Source organism: Thamnophis elegans, chromosome 8, assembly GCF_009769535.1.
Source record: "Thamnophis elegans isolate rThaEle1 chromosome 8, rThaEle1.pri, whole genome shotgun sequence".
Lineage (NCBI taxonomy): Eukaryota > Metazoa > Chordata > Lepidosauria > Squamata > Colubridae > Thamnophis > Thamnophis elegans.
This window is the reverse complement of record NC_045548.1, coordinates 12,059,159-12,075,098: the sequence shown is the minus strand read 5'-3', so window position 1 is coordinate 12,075,098 and position 15,940 is coordinate 12,059,159. Positions and strand designations below refer to the sequence as shown.

Genomic DNA, 15,940 nt, shown 5'->3' with positions numbered 1-15,940 from the left:
ACCAATGAGCAAGCACGTTTTCCACCCTGAAATAGAGCCAATGAACTCTCAAGGTCTGAAAAGTCTTACAAATATATAAGCAGCCAAGAAATCTGTCTTATATTTAAAACTGAGCCAAAAAGCCTACTCCTCTATATTGCAATACCTTTTACTAATCAACAGCTATTCACTTTTGGCTGGATGAAGTCAAAAAGCTATTTATAGGCATCCAAGACAAAGTTGCTCTGCATTGTAAGTAGATCCCAGCGCCAAGGATTTTGACATGCAAGACAAATGTCAGTGTCTTCTACTCAGTGGGAGTCTCTCCCTCTGCTTTTATACACAATAATGTTTCATTGTGGTGGGCCAGAAATGCCAAAAAATATTCACAAGCATGCCATTGACTGCAAATCTCAAATGACATTCATCTTAGGTTGGCAACTCAACCATTTTGGTCTTTGAGAAGACATCCAAGTCAGTCCTTCTGTGATAGCACTTAACTGACTTTCCATCTGTACGTTAAGGAAGGGGGGGGGGGGAGACTGCAGATGCATCTTAGGTGAACAAGTTAAGAAGTCAGTAAAATAAAGAATATTCTTTGACAGAAACATGGCATCTACCACCTCAATTCTGGTAGGCTCCTAGGGGAAGGAATTTGAAAAAAAACAAAATGAAGGCATAGAAAAAATACCTTTGTTTTGATATATTTCACTTTCCTAATTAGATACCAATACAAAGTTTAAGCTGATGATGTCTAAAAAAATCCTGAAACACTATACAAGCCATGGGTGTAGAGCTGAAATCTACATCGAGCAACAGGACAATTAGATTTGCAAGTTACATTAACGGTTTGTTGTTTAAACCACAATTGGCTGGATTCAGTTATCGTGCTATGCCACAGATTGTGGGTTCCAAACCATAATGACTGGATTTATATAACATGTGCAACCAAAACCAAATAAGCCAAATTGTAAATTAGCATCCTATGTGAACACAGCAGTGGTTGTTGATCAAATCACATTAATGGTGTTCATAAGTGACACTATACCCAATGTTGGTAATCTACAACTCCCAGCAGCCCAGTTAGCATAGACAGTAATACTATGAATTGCAGTTCACCAGCACCTTATGGGCCTCAGACTGCACAGATATGCCCTATGTTAAAATGTCAGCATCCAGTTACCAGTAGTGGCAGTACATTAAAATCCATTTATTGTTTGCTCCTTCCAAACAATTAACATTTAGGAGAATGTTACCAATGAACCCGAAGAGACGATTTAAGCATTGTGGTCGAGTTCAATTATCTCATCCTTTAAAAAAATAGATGATCACTGACTATTACAGGATTTGGTGGCAATTGACTGTTTCCCTACTTTCAGGAGGTCAAAAAAGACAATGCTTGGGTGTGTGTGCCTGTGTCTGGGTGTGGATGGGTGTCTTTTCCTGTGGTAGGCCAGGCCCTTTGGAATGGTCTCTTGTTTGAGATCAGATATGTTCCTAGACTAAATAAGGTATGTTCTTCTAGAAGGTGCTTGGGTCATTGACACCTCTTTGTTTACTATTATACCAGAGGTGGGTTCCTACCAGTTCGCACCTATTCGGTAGAAACGGTTCGTCAAATCTACCGAACCGGTTAGAAGAGGTTCCACCAGTGGACCCAGAAAGCAGGCCACACCTACAGAAGAGGTTCCAAAAAATTTTGAAACCCACCACTGGTCCTTGGATATGATTATTCTACACTATCATGCTCATATTTATAAAACTCAGGGCCTCTGTGAAAGGTAAGGATGACTACTGCGTTTGTGGTGCAATCAGAACATTGCGTGTGTTGAAGTTCGTTTAACGCAAACCAAAGATGCCTGTTAAAAAACAAGTTTACATCATATTCTTATGCATGCCAGTGCTGTGTGTGAGGTAATTTAAGGTGGTTCTGACAAGTGTCGTCGGCATTTTCATATCTGGTCACATGGGCGGCAAGCCACTCCCATCCGGTCACATGGGCGGCAAGCCACACCCACAAAGGAGGCCACACCCACAGAGTAGGTTCGAACAATTTTTGAAACTCACCACTGTATTATACGCTTTATACTTTTTAGTCCTTTTCTGAATTTTTGCATTTGGCTTCTGTTGTATTTGTAAACCTCCAAAAGTATGTTAAATCTCTGGGAGGGTAGGGGACAAATGCATAAGTACGTAAATAAACCCATTATTCCACATTGGTGATTTTTTTAAAAAAAAAATCTCTTCTGATCCGATTGCTAATCAACTGAGGAAGAAAAACTATCAGTTGTTTCTATAAACCGTTTTATAAACCACCTGTTTGCTGTGTTACACAGATAATCCTTGATTTACTATCACAACTAAGCCCAGAATTTCTATTGCTAACCAAGGCAGTTGTTAAGCGAGTTTTGCCCCGTTTTACAACCTATTGCTATTAAGTGAACTTCCCTTTGACTTTATTGTGTAGATAAAAATGTAAGCATGGAGAATCATAGTTAGAAATATGTATCTGGACATTAAAATTCAAACAGCTAGAATTTGTCAACAGAAAATTTAACATTGAATTCATAAATATGCCAAAAGTTAGTTATATGATGTTGATAGTCTATCAATTACTAAATAAACAGAAATCTATTAATTCCATTATTGTAGCCAGAAAATTAAACAAAGACCAAAATAATTAATACCATTATAGCAATAGTTCTTTGAATTACAATTTCAAATGAAAAAATAGATCAAAATCGTAAGTATGGCTTTAAAATAATTAGAAAGCATGACAGATTAATTTCAAAATTGAATAACATAGTTAACTCAAAAAGTTAGTTAATACTGCCACCTAGTGTATGTTAAATATACATCAATTATACAAACATTATTATTCACTGTCATTACTTATTCCATTGGTGAGCAGCCATTTTTAAATACAAGCTATAAATTAAACAATTATGTTGTCAAAACACAAATTAAAATCTGCAAAATACCAAACAAGATAAATTAAAAAAAATATTTTAGATAATGGTTGTAAGTTAAAGAACATAAAGCAAATAATACCTAAGTGCAGCATGTAAAGCATTATTTCAAATGTTGGCAACGGTTAGAAATTCAGTAATATATGGCAAAAACATTGTAGAAATTATGGGAGGCATTATTTATGCATTACAGTCTCCTTCTGAGAAAGCAAGCATGATTTTAACTCTACCCTAATGTCTTCCTGACATCCAATTATTTTTTATTCTGAGCTGTCTGCAAAGCAATCTTGGTGATCAGCTGTTTGTTAGCAAGATACTTTATTTATTTACTGTAACGCATTTAACCCCTTATTTTTTCTTGGGAGTCCAAGGCTGCTATAAAATTCATGTTTTAAAAGTATTAAATATAAAAATATGAACAGCAATAAAATATTTCAAACCTTTTGGAAATATATTTAAATAGGAAATTATATATTACATGTTTGATCAGTGAATAGATAACATTTCCCCAAACCTTCCAGTCTATGACATTAAGATTTTCCTTAGTTGCCTAGGCTTGTATTCTCCAATAAGACTTTATTAATATACCTGTAAATTAAGCAAGTCTACTTGATCTGCAATAGCGTGACTTATATAAGCAACTGAAAATGGGATTTATAAAGGAAACCTCAAAATCTGCCCCACCTGAACTACTAAACATGCCTATTACAGGGCTAGGTCGCTGCCGGCATTACTGCCAGTTTGGTGTGCGCATGCACATTTGCACAAAAATAGGTCTGCGCATGCGGAAAACGTTAAAAAAAGAAAATAAATTTGTGCAATGAAAATTGTTCTGCGCATACGCAGAACCAAAAATCAAGATGGCGCCACCCTATGAGAACTGGTTCGGGAGCGTGGCAGACTTGGGTCACTGCCGCTTCCAGCGACCCAGGGTGCCAAACCGCTATCAGTTCGGCCGAACTAATCCGAACCGGTAGGAACCCACCTCTGGTCTATTAGCTGACCAATGAAAACAATTCCAGTTACTCAAGGAACTGTTTTACTTTATCAATTTATTTTTTAAATAAGCATGGAAAAATGTGTACTCTGAAAATAATATAAATGAGCAAATGCAAAGAAAACAGCATATTTAAATCTCATTTTAAAAATAAAATCTTTGAAAGAAATACATGTTCAACTCATTACCTGTTATACCGTATCCATAAGCGGCTAGCTGTCCAGCCATGTATTCGCCATCTGAACTATTATGGGAACATCCCCATGTACGTATCCAAATTTTCTGTATACCGGGAATCACACTGCCAAGTTTAAAGACACAAACATAGTAAATTTCCCCACGATAGAAAAACTTTCTCCAGCAGTGATTACAGATGCAGAGGAACTCACAAACCCTAAAATACCACACACACACCCTCTGAGAGGGAAAGTATTGCAATGCTTAGGCAATATACATACATAAAGTAAAAATATTAATAGCAGGTCTTAATGAAAGACATTTGCTCTTGATTTTGACAAAACGATAACACTACAAAAAAAATAGAAGAAGATGGCTGAAATCAGGGATTTACGCATTTCCTGTTCCATGCAGCATTCTAATATTCTCTGGCTGACCCTAAACATATTTTTTTTAATTAAAAGGTTTATTATTTTTATTTTTCAAAACAGACACAACACAAAAAATCTTCTTTCTTTACATACTGTAGAAAGTGTATCAGTTGGTTACAAAAAATTTCCGTGCGTTTCTTTCACAGTCACCCATGATTCATATTAATTCTAGTATTTTAAATCAAATATATTTGTACATATTACCATCATCCTACCCCCATTTTCGTTTGACTGTAATTGTTTAAACTTCCATCATAAAACATACCAAAACGCAAGGCATAACCACATACTGGCATCTCATTAGCTATTTCTAGTATCCCAATAACACTATTCCTTATGGCCTATTCTAGCTAAACATCAATAACATTTAGTAACAAAGGTTTCCAATCTTCCTTTCCAAATCATTGTTTACAATTTACATCCAATTTCCCCATGTTGTACCCATACCTATATATACATTGTTATCATTATCTCTCCTTTATTTCACTATATCCATTATCATAATTTAGTTCTTTTTTACTAATCTTTATATGTAACCAAACCATTTCTTATCTTCCTTTCATAGGTACCATTCAATATTCATATCCAATTACTACTTGTTATACCAATACATATGTATACATTATTATCATTTTCAATTGTTTATTTAACCATATCTATTGTCACCAAATTTCACTAAGTCCAACTAGTTTTAGATTAAACACTTTCATCTATCAGCATGTATCTTTCCAGTAGCAAAACAGTCTCATGTCTTCTGCCATTTGTGGCATCAGTCCTCTAATCGTCTCCTTAATCAAGTTTGTATGGACTCTTCTTTGCAACTCCTTGTTTATTGATTCTCTCATGTAATTTTCCTTAATCAACTTGTCTTTAGTTGTCAGTGTTGTTATCAATGATGTTACTAATAAAAATTTTCCCTTTAAGTCCATAAGTTCTTTTATTTTTTCTTCTTCGATGTCTTGCCATCTAGGGTAGGGTTCCCATCCATCTAGTTCCCCTTTCCATATTCCACTTTTTCCATTTCCCGACAGAAACCATTCACCATAGATGTCAGCAGATTTGATTTCTTTGTAGTCATTTTTCTCTTTATTACTTGGGACTCTACCCTCTATTTTCCCCATTTGATAAGCATCTCCATCCTTTTCATCATATTTTTTCTGTTAGGTGCTCTAATTTTTCAAACATTTTCTCAAATGTATTTGATAGTTTCTGTATTGCAAACATTATCTCTTGCAAGCTGACAGTTTCTTTCTGTTGTTGGAAATAAGCCACTGTTTCCAGCTGTTAAAACACTTCTGCTCTGACTTGGAAGATTTTTACAAGGTTACACCTAGGTTCACTATGAGATCTCTGGTTAAGGATATACTTCAAAGGAACATTTGTAAAAACAAATGGTGCTTTACTTCTTATCACTTTCTATAAACAAACTGTGGGACTTTAAAGTTCCAGACCAGGATAATCAGTAGTGAAAGTAAAAGTATTTTGTTTTCAATACTCAAGTTTCCAGTCTTCAAGTAGCAGTGTTCTCTCTTTGTTGTTACAATTGTTGCAATTCTTTGTTTTTTTTTGTATCTTTTAATATTCCAAGTTTTAAAAAAAGTCAAATTCCTACATGAAATAGAGAAGAAAGAGTAAAAGACACATGAAGTGATGAATAAGAAGTTTAGTCCGTAGGTTGTGAAAATAATAGTAAAAATAGTAGAAAACTTGATCCATTCATTTCAAATGGTTTGCATAAAAATCCATGAAAATAACGTTTAAAAATTAAGATAACACACTGAACAAAATCATCCAAAGCTTAATTCCGCCGCTTATTGCTTTTATTCTTAGATTTAAATTAGCTTTAAGTTTTTTATAGGCAGGCTCTTTTAAAATGGATAAAAATTCCTGACCAGCTGTAAACACTTTCTCTTCCGCTTCCTTCTGTTTTGGAGCCGTCCCTACTTCATCAGTCTGGGAGCTGAGCTTTTAACGCCAGCTCAGAGACCTTCTCCTGCATCAATCAGGGACTTTGCGATGTCCCTGTGACCAGCAGAACGTAGTCTTCCTGTTCACCATCTCTACGGGACGGTTTAGATCCAATTGGACCACCCAGCGATAAAAGTATTGGCGGCGATCTTGGAGCATCGAGATCGGGCAACCATTTCGTAGCGACGTAGGCTCCTCCTCTCCCCTAAGCATAATTTTGATAGCATATGAAATTAAAAATAATGTGCAATAGTTTGTGAGCTTTGTTAAGTCCCATTTCTTTGATGTTGGCATGTTCTGCATGTCTTTGCAGCTTTATTTTTATGAATGGTGCCATCAGCAACTTGATGTCCTGTAATCTACTCTTCATAAATATTATTAGTATTCTGAAATGTCCTCGGCTCTTCCTCAGTAGCATGTGGCCTCTCATCTGACCTGAAGTTCCCATAATCTGATATGATATTGTCAATCATTTTATCTTGTCCGGCCATGTGGTTTTCTTGGTAAAATATAGGAATGATTTACCATTGCAGTATGAAGTGATGCCTCTGTCATTGTCACTAAACTTCCCCCAGCACCTTTCTGATACAGGTACCTGCTTGCTTTAGTTGGGAAGCTAGCTGATCTTTACATTTTGGGTAACTCTACTTGGAGTATGCACTCCTAGGATACATGGCATTTTTCACTCATCCTTCCCAGGAACAGAGAACCTACCCCTGCAAAGAGACAGTATAGCAAGACTTGTAGATAAAGATAACTGTTAAGTCTCCATTTTTTTAGTTCTGCTTTTAATGTCCTGCTGAACAGAATAATCTCTATCACCATTATAACCTTCTATCTAGCTTCAGTCTTTCAGATTCCTTATTCCCACATGTCTTTCATCCCCTGAAAGTTGATCGAAGGTAAAAGCAGAATTATCTATGCTAAACACAGTTCAATCTAACGCAAATTAAAGGTACTGTACTTTGAGGAGGCCCTTGGTGCTCTCCGAGCTTGCTTGTTTTTCTTGCAAATGTTTCATTACCCTAACTAGGTCACATCATCAGTGCTAGTGATGTTACTAGCCCTGATGATGTTACCTAGTTAGGGTAAATGACATGTCTGCAAGCAAACAAGCAAACTCAGAGAGGACTAAGGACCGCCTCATTACCCGAGCCTCAAATATTCTCTTTTATTTTGCGTGACCCGTCAAAACCGCACTTGACTAAGCCGCGCCCGATTAAACTGCGTCGCTGACGTCATCAACAGAGCGACAACAGCCAGCGCGGAGAAGGAAGGGCGCTTTAAATAGCGCTTTGAAAGCAAGCCGATTCAACTTAAGGTAAGGGTTAGCTTTAGGGTTAGCTTTAGGGTTAGGTTAAGGGTTAGGGTTAGGGTTAGGGTTAGGTTAAGGGTTAGGTTAAGGGTTAGGATTAGGTTTAGGGTTAGGTTTAGGGTTAGGTTTAGGGTTAGGTTTAGGGTTAGGTTAAGAGTTAGGATTAGGTTTAGGGTTAGGGTTAGGTTAATGGTTAGGTTTAGTGTTAGATTAAGGGTTAGGTTTAGGATTAGGTTTAGGGGGGTTAGGTTTAGGTGTTAATTTTAGGTTTAGGGTTTACAGCGTGCTTCTGTCTCTGCGCTGTTGTTACCCTGTTGATGACATCAGCGACGCGGTTTAGTCGGGCGCGGTTTTGTGGTGGAACCTTATTTTGTGCTTTGTATGGTAAAATCCTACTTCAAATTATAAAAAAGGTAAATATGTACCTATCTCTAGGGGGAGGATCATCCACTTCCACGTTCTTTTGTGACTGGCGTTTTCGCACTTTAGGAATAATGTTTTTTCTACTGAACTGACGATCAAAGGGCTTTGGATCTTCTGCCGACACAATATCTTCAATGTCTTCAAGGCAAAGGTCACCAGCAGCAATCATTTTATCTGGGAGATAGAAATATGTGGCAGAAAAGCATAAAACAAGGTTTCTTATCCTTGTAACAGTAGCACACAACTATTCACACACACACACATATACCCCTCCCACAAACTCTGCAAGGATAACAGATCATTTTAAAGAGCAAAGAGCAGCAACCATTTGTAGGTCTCCAGCAAAAGCCGCAATAATGTCACACATACATCACGATATCATTGCCCAAAGGGTACAAATTATGCAATTTGGATCAATTGAACCATAATGCAAATTGCATACAGCACCTAGTGATCTGTCATGTCCCGCCCCTCCTGAAAACCACCTGTTCATTCATGTCAGAAAGTTAAAATAAGAATAAATGAAACCACGGTTTCAGCTAACAAGATCATTCAGGGAAAGCTGAACTAATCTCAAAGTAATAGAAAAAAATCACCCGTACTGAAACTCGGCACCATATTTTAAGAATATGAAGATCTATAGCCTGTTATGTTCTGGACCAGCTAGGACCAAATACATTTCAAACCACTGTTTGCTTCTACTATATACCGTGTTTCCCCGAAAATAAGACAGGGTGTTATTTTCTTTTGACCCATAAAATAAGCACTTGGCCTTATTTTCGGGGAGGTCTTATTATTTTTGTGGTGCAGGAGGCGGTGAGTATGGTCACCTCATGGCTGCTGCTATGTTACGCGTCACTGGGCCTGCTGCTCTTTTTGCGATGGCCATTAGCATGACAAAAAGGGCACGGTGGCTAGGGTTTCGGGAGCAGCCATCAGGTAAGGGCGTGTGGGGTACATCGGGCATGTTCCCCCCTCCCTTCCCTCCCTCCGCCCTTGCCTCCTCACCTCGTGTTGTTTACATGGCAAGCAACTAACCAGAGGAAATGTCTGAGCATACGTTTAAATATTTTTGGGGAGGGCTTATTTTCAGGGGAAGACTTATTTTAGCGCATGCGCTCAAAAGCCTGACTGGGCTTATTATCTGGGGAGGGCTTATTTTCAGGGAAACAGGGTAGCTATCAGCAATAGTTTTACAAATACACAGAGGGTGCTTTTGCCTAACACACTAAAAAAAATGGTGGGCGAGCCACATTTCCTCAGGCAGGGCTTTCTTTCTTATTTATTATTTATTATTTATTATTTATTATTTATTGATTTATTGATTTATTTACTTACTCACTTACTTACTTACTTATTTATAGGGTTTGTATGCCGCCCACTCTCAAGAGACTCAGGGCGGCTTACAGATAAAAAAGGAAGGGGGAACATACAAAAAATTAAAAAAACAACATTAAAATTCCACAATATTCATAGCTTACAATGGGGCTGGATAAATCAACAGCCCCAGGTCTGCCAGAACAGCCAGGTCTTGGTTGCTTTGCGGAAGGCCGGAAGGGTAGTAAGGGTCCGGATCACCACGGGAAGATCGTTCCATAGGGCCGGAGCAGCTACAGAGAAGGCCCGCCCCTGGGGAGTTGCCAGCCAACATTGACCAGCAGATGGAATCCGGAGGAGGCCTAGTCTGTGAGATCTTATGGGTCTCTGGGAGGTAAATGGCAGGAGGCGGTCTCTCAGGTAGCCAGGTCCTATACCATGTAGGGCTTTAAAAGTAACGACTTTCTTAGTCCGATGAAAGCATGATAGGAGCCTTGCCGGGTCTGGCCTAGTTAGGAGACTCTCTTTTATGGTATCAGCCCTTCAAGGTTGACCAAACCACAACACCAAAGTCACGCAGGACAATACTACAGGAAGTTCTTGACTTACGATCACAATTGAGCCCAGAATTTCTGCTGCTAAGCAAGATAGTTTTGCCCCCATTAACAATTTTTTTTGGGCACAGTTGTAAAGTGAATCACAGCAATTGTTAAGTTAGTAACTTAACACTTAACAGTTGTCAAGTGAATCTGGCTTCCCCATCGACTCTGCTTGTCGAAAGGTCACAAAAAGTGGTTACAAGACCCAGGGATACTGCAACCAGCTGCCAAGCGTACAAATTTTGATCACAGGACCACGGGGCTACTGCAACAGTTGTAAGTGTGAAAACTGTCGTCAGTCACGTTTTTCAGTGCTGAACTTTGAACGGTCACTAAATGAATGTTTGTAAGTTGCGGGCTATCTGTACTTTTATTCGAAAATTACAGTAAGAGAAACTTGCAAGTCTGAATGCATTTCCCTTCTTCCCCCCTTTATCTACATGAGAACTAGGGAGGCTCTTGCCTGAGGTGCTTTCTCAGGTTACAGTTCTGCCCCAGACTCAGGTTTCTTTTATCTGACCCACTGTCTTGGTAAGCGGCTCTTCTTCCTGTCCCATAAGGTCATTCTTTCTGCCCATTACACATGGTGATCCACCAGAGACATCTAAGAAACCCACTTATACCACAAGAATTTGAAGTTGTGATTTTCAATCTGATCAATTTGGGGGATATGCAAAATATTCTTAATGCACCTCTATCAATTTTATAGAAAATCATCCCCCCTGGAAGTCCCCAAAACTCAATATTGCCATCACTCTGATGCTCTCTATAGCATTTAAAACAGGCTAAAATAATTAGAAATTGCCAATGCCTACACTTACTTATATCAAAGTTATTATAAAATTTCATATATGTATGTATGTATGTATGTATGTATGTATGTATACACACACACACGTATACACAGTATTTAGTAGGACACACACACACACACATAATCTAATAGATACCTTTCACCCTGGCTTCGCTGATAACGGATAAGAGCCTGTGGCCTAATGGTTAAGATGTCTGCCTAGTATGTAATATAGCCCAGGTTCAAATCCCAGTAAGGGTATGGCTAGCTGATGAGAGCTAAATAGCTTGAAATAGATCTATACTAGTCTCCCTTTATTTATTTATCAGCACAAATACAACATATATTATATATGTGTGTGTGTGTGTGTGTGTGTGTGTGTGTGTGTGTGTGTGTGTGTGTGTGTATACAGCACAAATTAAAAAAAACCACAAATATAACAAAGGCAACAGTAAAAATATTGGGTTTCTGTCGTGATGGACTCTTGTGACGAGCCGATAGACAGATGATGGAAGCAGTTAGCTTCCTCCCATAATTGGGGCTTACCAGGGGTTGTAAAAAATCTAATATATATATATATATATGTATGTATGTATATATGTATGTATGTATGTATGTATGTATATGTATATGTATATGTATATGTATATGTATATGTATATGTATATGTATATGTATATGTATATGTATATGTATATGTATATGTATATGTATATGTATATATAATAGGCCACGTGTTGACAAACTCTGATATATATCAACATGTGACCTACTAATGTTTTGGACTAAATTTCAACAATTCCTGACAATTATACAGGCTGGCTATGAGTCTCAGAACTTGTCATTCAAAAGCTACGGGATTCAGTATTTATAATCCTAGCTGAATGAACAATTGTACTCGCCAACAGGTACTAGATACAGTCACTAGGAGACAGGTGGCATAGAAATGTTAAAATAAAAATAAAAACAGCAGCCGCAAGTAGGAAAATAAATGATACTGTGAATTGCTGTTCAGGACAAGAATCAAATATTGTTTTCCAAATAGCTAAATGACAATCATATCAAAACAAAATACAATATCACTGATAGTATCTTCTAATAAAACCTTACCTTAATATTGGTGGGTATTGGGATCTTTCAGCATTTTTTCCTGAAAGGAACAGAAAATTGTTAACAGTGATCACCTATATCACCAAAGAGAAATAAACAGAAGCCTCATTTTGATATTATTGGCAAAGGGAAACGTCTCTGGAGAATGCTTTTCCAAAGCCTTTGCAGCCTCCAAAAACTGTGTGAGATCATGGCCCTCTCACACAGCTTCTGGTGGTCCAGAGGCCATGCAAAGAATACAGCCCAATCTTGCACAGCCTTTGCAGCTTCTGAAAATTAAGTAAAATGGGGCACGCTTTCAAAAATAGTTCTTGAATGTTGGTGAATACTGGTGCTCCACCCAAAACATTGAGGTGCAGCACCATTGATACATATGTCATAGGTTCACCATCACTGGCCTATTATGTGAATACTTTACTTTTAAAAGTATTTTAAATACTTATTCAAAGCACATTTGTGTGTCCTGAGAACCTTTTGCTTTTGGGAAATTCAAAATCTCAAATAAATCCAAATCAACTAGTACTTTATCCTTTAAATTGAGTTATAAGAATTAAAGTTACAAAAAGAAAACCAAGAATAGATTCTGAATAAATGAATATGTGAACAAAAATATGCTTTTAAAAACACCTTAAGACAAATATGTGCTCCGTATTTTAAGTGCAACTTCCTGAAACATTATTCTGTGTCTGGTTTCAGTGTTCCTTGATTTTTTTTAGAGGAAAATATATTACATTCCTGAAGCTTAAGGTTTAGACATCCAGTGTATTTTGTGAGATAATTTCCCTCTTTTATGATTCTTTCCTCTCAATATAAATATTTAGAACATGTTAGATATTATGTTATTGTCAATGTTTTTATCATATGTACTGTATTGGATTATTTTGAATTTTTTGGAAAGAAACTTTCTTTTTTAAAAATCAATTGGTTTAATAAATGTTTTAAAACTACAAAATAATAATCACACTGCAAGTAGATATGAATAATTGGTATCTTTTTTAACTTTTTATTTTCTAAAATGTCTCAGTATGTGGAGGTTATCTTTAAATACGGCATCAACGCATTCTGAATGTGCACTCTTAGAAACATACATTCATTGTTTGCTTTTACATACAAATATTTTTTCCCACTCATTCATTTCTGATTATCAGTAATTGCTTGGACACATCCCTGCAGTTTTCTTGACACATTTTATCGGAATTGGTTTGGCACTGCTTCCTTCCTGAGAGAAAAATATTGGCCCAAGTCACCCAGCCAGCATTAATTTAAGTATCTTCAGTTATGTCTATTTTAAGACATTTTAAAACAAATCACATCCCTGATTACCTCCCCTTTTCAAGTTATTACTTTATTTATCTGCTTCTCTAGGATAAGGGAACTGAAATATTTACATTGAATTTTGTGACCTTCAGTTGGCTTAACATATAGTTTTTAAATGGATTTGTGAATCACTTTCCTACAGTAGTTTATTTATTCATTCATTCACTCTATTTATAAATCAGTGAATAGACTCATGGAGGTTTACAAAACAGTCAGGGAACGTAATACTGAAAACTTTTACAGTAATTATCAGTAGCTTTTAGACTTTTAAAAGGGATGGAACAAGTCTTAAACCCATATTAAACTTTAGCTGTCATTCAGCATACAACGGCACCAACTAAAAAAATGTTATAACTCACAGCTTGCAACTTGGGCAAAATCCTCTTTACTCTAACTCCTGCATCCCAGTCATACATAGTACAGAAAAGCCACACTCGCATACCTGTCAAAAACATAGGGAAGGAGTGTACACCAATATGCTATGGTGGGTGCATTTTGCACAAACCTGTCACAACCCCACTGTTTATATCATGAGCCTGACATCCGTTGACACAACAAATGGAGCCAATTACATTTTCTGATAAACAGCTTGACTGACTGGTGTAATTGAGAAATTTCTGGGTTTTTGTTGGCCATTTCAGTACAAACTATAGTGACTTGACTAGAATTAGAATCAATGAGAGCAGAAGTGGGGAAAGGCTGAGTCCACCTCTTCGTGTCCACTGGATAATGAAAAGTGAAGGGGGGGAAAGGAAAGGAAAGGTATGCAGTACTGTAGGCCAGTGGTCTCCAACCTTGGCAACTTTAAGACCTGTGGACTTCAACTCCCAGAGTTCCTCAGCCAGCTTTGCTGGCTGAGGAACTCTGGAAGTTGAAGTCCACAAGTCTTAAAGTTGCCAAGGTGGAGACCACTGCTGTAGGCTACTTCTGCTGCCTGCCAGCTGCTGCAATTTCACAGTTTGAATCTCACCACACTCAAGGTTGACTCAGCCTTCTATCTTTCCGAGGTCAGTAAAATGAGGACCCAGATTGTTGGGGGGGGGGCAATAGGGTGACTCTGTAAACCGCTTAGAAAGGGCTGTGAAGCAGTATACAAGTCTATTGCTATGCTGCAGCTACTCTAAATAATCATAATTAAATAAAAAAAATAATCATAATAATCATGACTCTACCCTACTTTCCGTCTTATGGCTGCAATAGAGTGATTGCATGCGAACCGGAGAATTCCGAGAGTTGAAATCCACCCAATTTACAAGTTGCTCAGGGTAACAAACACAGATTTAAAGTGATGAGACCCACCTGTCGTAGATAAGGGGGTATTTTAGAAAAAAAATTAATTGCCTTCGCTCCAACATCGATTCCATCCATTTCGATTTTTTTCTTTTTTTTTTATAAATGTTTATTTTAAACACATCAACACATCAACAAAAACAAACACGTGACTTAAAACAACATAGGAACAAAAAGTTCCATCATATATCATACAGCAGTTCCGTATCGGTTTCTTTGCAGTTAATGTTTTCCCTTCTATACATTTCTATCTTACATTCATGGTCTCCTTATTCGTTATCCATTTTTATGTACAATTCTGTATTTATTTATACTTAGCTATTTATAACCAAATATTGTTTACTTATATTGTGCTTTATATTCTTACTGTCATTTATTCTCTTACCTACAATTATAGGTGTACATTCACACGGTTATTCTTTTTCTTTGCCATTCTTATACTATTGTTATTCCATGTAAAAGGTTATATGGTACAGTTTGGATTGTTTTGTTTACCATCCCTAGCACCTGTTGTGACACCACCTTATTTTCTCTTTCTTTTCTTTTCTCTCTCCCTTCCTTCTCTTCTTCCTTCCTTTCTCCTCTCCTTCTCCTTTTTTCTTCCCTTACCTCTCCCCTACTCTTACCCTCTCTCTTCCCCTTCCTACCCTCTCCATTTCGATTTTCTAATATATCCGATTATATGCCATCAAGTCGTTTGGGATGCCTAGCCCAGTGTTTCTCAACCTTGGCAACTTTAAGTCCTGTGGACTTCAACTCCCAGAATCCCCCAGCCAGCATAGCTGGCTGGGGGATTCTGGGAGTTGAAGTCCACAGGACTTAAAAGTCGCCAAGGTTGAGAAACACTGGCCTAGCCACCTCATAAGATTCTCTCCATCTGCTTGGGAGATAGGGAATGACCCGCTTCGCCACCGATCGGGTGAGATCCCAGAAAGGGATCCCCACCCCCCCCCCAAACAGCAAGAAACCAGCGCATCTCATCCACCGGTGGACCGGACCGAAACCCCAACCCAATACCGGGCTAAGGTATTCTCCAGCCCACGGGAGACGAAATCTAGGTCCCCTCCCCGACCGGCGGTGCTCTGACAGCGGCGACAACCCTAATAAGCCAAGCGCTTACCTGGAAGGTCCCTAGCTCCGCTCCGAGCAGCCGCACATGCACTGCGCCATGATGTGGCCACGCCCTTTCACGCGTCACGGGAAGACGTTACGACGGTACGGCGGAGGGAACAAAATTAGGCTCGTTTTTTTTTCG

General features: G+C 38.0%; 1 protein-coding gene across 6 annotated transcripts in view; it reads right to left on the bottom strand.

Annotated features, from left to right (window-relative positions):
- LOC116512390 (threonylcarbamoyladenosine tRNA methylthiotransferase-like) overlaps positions 1-15,889 on the bottom strand; it is a 342,750-nt gene extending 326,861 nt beyond the window's left edge. For 4 of the 6 annotated variants that reach the window (XR_004255878.1, XR_004255879.1, XM_032222856.1 and 1 more), the window contains exons 1-4: positions 15,806-15,889; positions 12,079-12,118; positions 8,262-8,433; positions 4,134-4,246 (exon numbers count right to left, since the gene is read on the bottom strand). Coding sequence is in view for 4 of the 6 variants with exons in the window: in XM_032222856.1 (XP_032078747.1) it covers positions 4,134-4,246; positions 8,262-8,428 (280 nt within the window). In the remaining 2 variants the exon portion in view is untranslated. Of the gene's footprint in view, positions 1-4,133; positions 4,247-8,261; positions 8,434-12,078; positions 12,153-13,754; positions 13,838-15,805 lie in introns of all 6 variants that reach the window. The other 2 variants (XM_032222857.1, XM_032222858.1) reach the window with 2 other exon arrangements.
- Positions 15,890-15,940: the final 51 nt, after the last annotated feature.